This window comes from Phodopus roborovskii, unplaced genomic scaffold (genome assembly GCF_943737965.1).
Source record: "Phodopus roborovskii unplaced genomic scaffold, PHOROB, whole genome shotgun sequence".
In the NCBI taxonomy this organism is placed as follows: Eukaryota; Metazoa; Chordata; class Mammalia; order Rodentia; family Cricetidae; genus Phodopus; species Phodopus roborovskii.
The window spans coordinates 10,809,004-10,816,136 of NW_026126433.1; the positions used below are offsets into that span (position 1 = coordinate 10,809,004).

The 7,133-nt window shown below is 36.1% G+C and overlaps 1 protein-coding gene across 1 annotated transcript in view; it reads left to right on the forward strand.

The window, feature by feature from the left end:
- Positions 1 to 6,890, forward strand: part of Ect2 (epithelial cell transforming 2) — a 48,686-nt gene extending 41,796 nt beyond the window's left edge. The window contains exons 22-24 of the mRNA XM_051185904.1: positions 1,044 to 1,151; positions 2,357 to 2,500; positions 5,670 to 6,890. Of these exons, the coding sequence (XP_051041861.1) occupies positions 1,044 to 1,151; positions 2,357 to 2,500; positions 5,670 to 5,759 (342 nt within the window). The 3' untranslated portion in view covers positions 5,760 to 6,890. The remainder of the gene's footprint in view (positions 1 to 1,043; positions 1,152 to 2,356; positions 2,501 to 5,669) is intronic.
- Positions 6,891 to 7,133: the final 243 nt, after the last annotated feature.

The following is a 7,133-nucleotide window of genomic DNA, read 5'->3' on the forward strand; positions in this document are numbered from 1 at the left end:
GCAGGGTGCTGAGGACTATACTCTGGTCTTCTGCTAGAACAGTATATGGTTTAACAGCTGAATGATATCTCCAGCCCCATTTCTGATTACTTTAATGGGGAACTAAAATAGTTCAAGCAAAATAAGGCTATTTGGCTGCTGATGGTGGAGAATAACATAGGCATTTCTATTTAGGTTTTTGCTTCATTTTAAATAGTTACTTGTAATTGTAGGGTGTGTGGTTTAATACTTTTGTGTTTGTAGCCTGGTGTTTTGATCAGTTCCCTGAGCACTATGAGGCTTTCTCTTTGTAAGTGCTGTGGGTTGGATGTGCTGGTTATTTTCTCCCCTTTTTATGAAGAAACTTTCAGGAAAAGTTCTTTCAAAAGATGGTGTGCAGTTCTCTGCAGTTGCAGATGGATGGTGCTAATAGGTGGCTTCACAGTGCTTGAGAAATGAGGTCATTTGCCTTCCTTTGGATTTATGAGTTTAAAGTGAAATTGTTCATAGAAGTAATGTTTAAACTTGCCTTTGAAAGTCCAAACATTATTTGGATAGTAATATTTGTAATTATGGAGAAGTGCACTCAACCACTTTAGAGGCAGCAGGACCTGGGAGAATGGAGCAGATGAATGAGGCAGATCTGAGTCTCATACAATTGCGATTTTTTTTCAGCTCATCAGACACTTTATACTATGAGGTAAACTTTATAATAATCATGTAGCAAAACCATGTTTTTCCATAGAGGCATATACACAAAGAACAAATACCCAGTTGATTTGAGTTATGTGGTCCACAGTAAACTATTCATTTGTTCAATTATTTTCTGTTATACTATAGTTAGTATATTTCAGGGTAGAAATTGTGTGAAGTACATTATATAGTTTTGGGGGTAGTGGGATGGGGTGGCCCTGTGGATCACATTCAGGACCTGCTACCACTGAGCCACGTCCCAGCCCACGTCACAAGTCTTAAGTAGCTTCATTTAGAGATGTTACCATGCATATGTATATGTATATAGTTTGAGTTTTAGAAATGGTTTTTTAACTTTAATTTTTCGACAGGAGAATCTTATGTATGTGGCTGATCCAGAGTCTTTTGAAGTAAATACAAAAGATATGGATAGTACATTGAGTCGCGCATCTAGAGCAATAAAAAAGACTTCAAAAAAGGTGCGTTTGGGTGAAATTCTGGGCATATCTCTAAAATGTGCTTTTTGCATTAAGTTAAACTAATATTCACTTCAACACCAAGGAATGAATAGTCTAGAGTTGTTGTAGAGACTTAGTTCTATCTCTAGAACCCAAAGGGGCTGGGCATCGAGACATTATACTCCTAGTTCTGGGGAGGCAGCGTCAGGGGTATCCTGGTATTTGATGGTCAACTAGTGTAGCCTACTTGTTGAGTTCTATGCCAGTAGAGGTCTCATCTTAAGTAAAAGTTAGAAAGTCCTGATTACATAATCAGGAATTGCCCTGTAGCAGGCCTTCACCAGCCAGTTCCCAAAAAAAGACACAGAGACTTATTATTAACTAAGAGTACTTGGCTTTAGCTTTTTCTTGTCCCCCTACCTCTTATAACTTGTTTCTTTCATCTTGTTTTGCCTTAGGGCTTTTCAACCATTATTTCATTCTGTATGTCCTACTCCATGATTGGTTGCCCGGTTAGTCCCTGGCATTCCCGTCTCTTCCTTATTTTCTCCTCTCTTCTCTCTTTTCTCTCAAGCCTTAGATTCCTCTTACATATTCTCTCTGCCCACCAACCTTGCCTATTCTTTTACTGCATAGCTATTAGTAGGCAATGGAGGTGCCTTAGGCAGGCCAGATAAAATAGTAACACATCTTTACGTAATTAAACAAATGCAACACACCTTTACATATGTAATATTCCATATTGCTTTGTGACCTACTTATGTACACACGGAGGCACAAACATATTCACACACTTAACAATCTATAACAAAACTGTTCTCCAGTACTTGGAAATGACTCACAGATTTGGTTTTATAAAGTTCAGTGTAGATGTAGATTAGTGATGAGTGTTGTGGTTTGTTTTTTTGTTTTTTTCCACACAGAAATCCTGGGTCCAGTCCTAGCACTACAAAAGAAATAGAAAACAACACAACAAAACCCCTACATTTTTTTGTGTCTCAGGCTAGCTATTTCCTTCTATTTGCCTCTTCATTGTACTTCCGTGCTCCCAAGTGCAAAAGGAAATAGGCTAGAGCATACTTCATTTTCTCACTGCATGTGCCAAAAAGAATGCTGCTACATCCTATTTGTGGAAATGACATATTTGACTTTCTTTGTAGAGAAATTTTTATGGACCACCTTTAAGTTTGTCTAGCTAACTAATACTAACTCTTTTTAAACTTCAGGTTACAAGAGCGTTTTCATTTTCCAAAACTCCCAAGAGAGCCCTCCGGATGGCTCTTTCATCATCCCATAGTTCAGAGGGAAGGAGTCCTCCCAGTAGTGGCAAACTTGCCATGAGCCGATTATCCAGCACATCATCCTTAGCAGTAAGTATTGTTCCATACTCTAAGGGCACACTCAGATGTGGACAGGCCATGAACTTGTCTTTACTTATCAAAGCCACAGGAAAGGCTGTTTTTCTTTTCTTCTCTCCTCCAGGAGGGTCTGTGTAGCCTTAACTAGTATGGAACTACTGTGTAGACCAGGCTGCCTCAAACAGAGATCAGTCTCCTGAGTGCTGGGCACGTGTCCCTTCGCCTAGCTAAGACCCTACTTTTAGTGAGTTAGATGCATTCCTAAGATATAGTTTATTATGATTTCCATAAGAAAAGCATGCTTTAGTCTGGCTTGTCACTATTAATATAAATGCTATGTTTCTTTCTGCTTGATAAATGCTAGTGACTTTGGACTAAGGTTTGTTTATTTTCAATTGGCTTGATGAGTAGGGTGTAATCTTGATAACTAAACTTAAGGTCTGTGGAATCTGAAGTCATGTGCAAGTACTTATGTGTTTCTAAGCAATCTGCACTCACAGTGTTAGAATGATTAGTGAAGACATTTGTAACCATGTCACATCACCAAAGCATATAAGTGTTCTCATTAAATGATTATTAACCCAAGCTACTAAGGTTAAGGAAATCAAGTGGCTGTCAGTTCTTAGCTATACATCACTTTGCAAGCGTCTGAGTTTTTATGAGCAAGAGGTCAATAATACTTACATCATAGAACTGAATTATATATAAAATCACACATGTGTGTCATGTATGTCAGTTTGGGTAATAGTTAAGCGCATGAATTCTGAAATGCAAGTTTTCAAAACCTTGTTTTGCTATTTACTAGTGTATAACTTTTGGCAAGTGTTATTAAAGACCTTTTTCACTTTCACTGTAAATTGAAGTAATGGTATAGGTGAAATTAATGTGTATTAAATAAATACTTAGTGTCTGGCACACTGGGTGTCCTAGTATTAATGAGTGGTTATTTTTGTGTCTTATATAACTAGCACAGGTAAGGAATATAATAGTAAAGTTGTTGTTATTATTTGGTCTTTAATACTTTACTGAGTGTATTTACAAGTACACAAAAAGTTGGGCTGAAGATGTAAGTTGTTTGATAAAGTGTTTTGTCTCTCAGTCCCCTGTACCATGTTAACCGGATACATATCTGTAATCCCAGCATCCAGTGGGATAGAGGTAGGACCAGAAGGAAATTCAAGGTCAGCCTTGGTTATTTAGCTCTGTAACAAGTTTGAAACCAGCTTACTCTAGATGAAGCCCTGTCTTTAAGAAATAAATAAATAAATAGTGAGAAGAAATGAAAAAAAAAAAAAAAAGAGAGAAAGGTATGCAAAACTGTAAACACAATGCAGATAAGCTAGAGTTTGTATCTTTTTCTTCATTGTAACCAACATAAACATGATTGTCTTTAAATACTTGTAAGTTGGTTTTATTTTTTAAGAAGAATTTTATGTAGAAAATGTGTTATTTGTAGCAATATTTTTTATGTAGACAGTGTATATAAGAACTACCTAAAATATCTTCAGAATTCCATGCTCTCTCCTCAGTTGCTCTCTGTGTTTCCACAAGCAGTGTAATAATTGGATTAAGCATGTTCATGTTTAGTGTTCAGATTCCACTGGTGGGCACACTCAGCACTCCTGGTTTCCATCTGTGCAGCATTCTGCCTGTTCGAGTGTTTTCAAAATTACTAGAAGGAAATAACCGATTTGTTTTTTACCTTTTTCAAATTTCAAGACATGTTCTCTCCAAGTCACCTTTGGCATTTGTGAAGAATTAGCTGTACCAAGCAGTAATGGAAACGAGTCTAGTGAAGTTTAATGTGAGCATATTGGCTATTTGAAATTTATTCTTGTGGAAAAAAAGAAAACATTTTCCATTGAATCTCTTTATGTGGGTTGGGACTTTTGAATTCACAACTTTATTATGTTTTGAATTTATAGGAAGTAATGTTGCCAAATAAAAATGTTTTTACAAAAGAATTTATTAAGTTCATAATAAACAAGTTTCAGAAAAAATTTCTTTCTTAGGAAAATGTCTAAAGGAGAGTCTAAATGTCTAAAGGATCTTAATTTATGGCTTTAAGGAAGTCATGAAAGTTCTACCAGAAGAATTCACAGAGTTTAGCCATTGAAGTCATTAGATTTTGTCACTTGAGTGGTAGTATGTTATTAATGTTGCTTTCTAACTATTTTATTCCCTTCTGGATGAACATGTAGAGCCAGTTGCCTTATAGGCCCTGAGTATAGACACAGTCATTCATATGCAGGTTTCAGAAAGTAGGCTTTTAGTTTATTGTGATTATACCCGCTTGGGTGTTATAACCGTCTGCACATTTTTCTGATTATAGTTTAAGATTCTGATGATGATTAACTTTGACCTTTGAAAGAATAACTATATTCCTTAGCAATTCGATGATTACTGTTACTCAGAAGTGCTATTCAGTTTCATGTTAAGTAAAGTATACATAATGAAAATACATACACACATAGGAGCCATGCATGTAATATAGAAATCTTTGGGGATAGATGACTTCATTTTAGATTATTTCCATGATGTAATTTTTGTCCTTCCTAATTTTGCTTAAGAATTAAGAGGAGGGGCCTGGAGAGAGGGTTCAGCAGTTTAGAGCATTTACTGCTTTCAGAGAACCCAAGTTTGGTTCCCAGGGCCCACATCTCTCTCCCCCTCTCCCCCTCTCTCCCTCTCCATTGAGAGAACCAGTTAGATGGCTCAGCAGGCAAGGTACTCCCTACCAAGACAGACAGAGGACCCACATTCAGTTCCTGGAAGGAGGCCCAGCTCCAGAAAATTGTTCTCTGTTCAGCTTCAAATGCCTCAAGTGTTTGACTTAAAAAGTTTCATTATAACTTGTAACCCTGAGCTGTCAGTGCCTCGCAGAGGAAAGATGCCATCGCTACTAATTACTAAGCAGAATCTTCTAGTTGAGTTAACATTGGGTAAATTAGTCAGTCCTCTAGCTTTTGTTTCAGAATGCTCAACTAGTTCAATTGTGCTTTATTCCTGTGCCATTCCTTTGATCTTAAGTTTTACATTTAAAGAGTTTGGAGCTGTGAGTGTCTTGATTGTCATGGTAATTACTAGAAAGCAAGAATGGTAGGCATGGCACTGAGCTCTGCTGCATGCAAGTTTTGAGGAGACAAATTTGAAGTATATTCATCTTGTCTTTCTTTCACAGGGTATTCCGTCTCCCTCCCTCGTTAGCCTCCCTTCTTTCTTTGAGCGGCGAAGTCATACATTAAGTAGATCTACTACTCACTTGATATGAAACTTAACCCACCGACCTCACACTTCAACAAGATGCTGACGTAAATGGTACTTCTAATTAGCACTTGGTCAGAGTCCTAAAGAAGATAGTAGTAACACTAACCAATGCTATTGCATATTCTTGAAAAACTACATTTGCTTCCTACAGTTTTCAAGATAATCCATGTAAAAAATATGTTGATTTTGATGTAATTTATCTGTTTGACTCTCACATCTGAAGGCCAGTACCTTAAGTTATTCATAATAATCAGTAACTTTGTAATCTGATACAGTAAACTTACGCTGGGTGTAAAATACTGTTGTCTGTTTGTATAGTATCTTGAATGAATTTTTGGAAGTATGTATTTGTGTATCTCAATTTGTGCAGAGAGTAAATGGCATGAAGTACTTAATAAAAGTCTCTGGTTAAATTCTAGGGGCCAGTTCACATATATTTGTGCTTAACTGCTCTTCTGCAGTTTATTTTCATTTAAAATAAAAGATGTAACACATAGATTTTAAAAGATACACAAGTATTACCCATATAATTAAGATTGTTTGAAAATATTTTTGCAAATTGAGATAAGGACAGAAAGATTACAAAACATTGTATATGCTGCAAAGACAGATATTAGTATGTACTTTTAGTTGTTTGAGAGACTTTATTTTTTGTTGTAGCCACTATCAGATCTTGCTTTAGTTTTGACTGCTGTATTGAATTTTATTTCAAAGGAGAAGGCCATGGGAAAACTGTTAAGAATTGGCTTCTGTTCTCTATACAATCAGTTTGAATTTGCCTTCAGTTTTGCTAATCTGCTGTGAAATGCGTAGATATAATGTGTGATCAACTTTTTATTGTGGTCATATCATTAAATTAAGATTGGAAATTTATTGTCAAGTATGTAAATCTGCCATTATTTTGTACTGTAGTATTTTCTAGAGTCTACTGCAGAATGGTCAGGTTCCTATGGCCCAGTGTATTATGTTCTACATGTCTCCTTGCTGCTTCATTTTCAATAATCTGCTTTAATTGACTATGGATTTTTTTCTTTGCCATGTGTGTCACCTCACAGGTTAGTATATGACATTGTTTTGCTGTATTTTAAAAGCAGTTATTAGCAAGAACTTTGTAAATAAATAACTTAAAACATAAGCATCTTTTATGTGTCCTGTCATAACTTATTCAGAGAGATTTCATAGACAAATGAGAGTTCTGGACTGTTTTGTGTTTAGCTTATTCTTATGCTTTACTAATGTCTTTGAGTATTTGTATACTGCACTAGCTGTACTGTACGATGGTGGGGGTATTTGAACTCTACAGAAGGGAGTGTAAATCCTGTATTTCACATAAAATTTTGTGTTTATGTGTATGTATACACTTTTTCTAGGAGAAAAC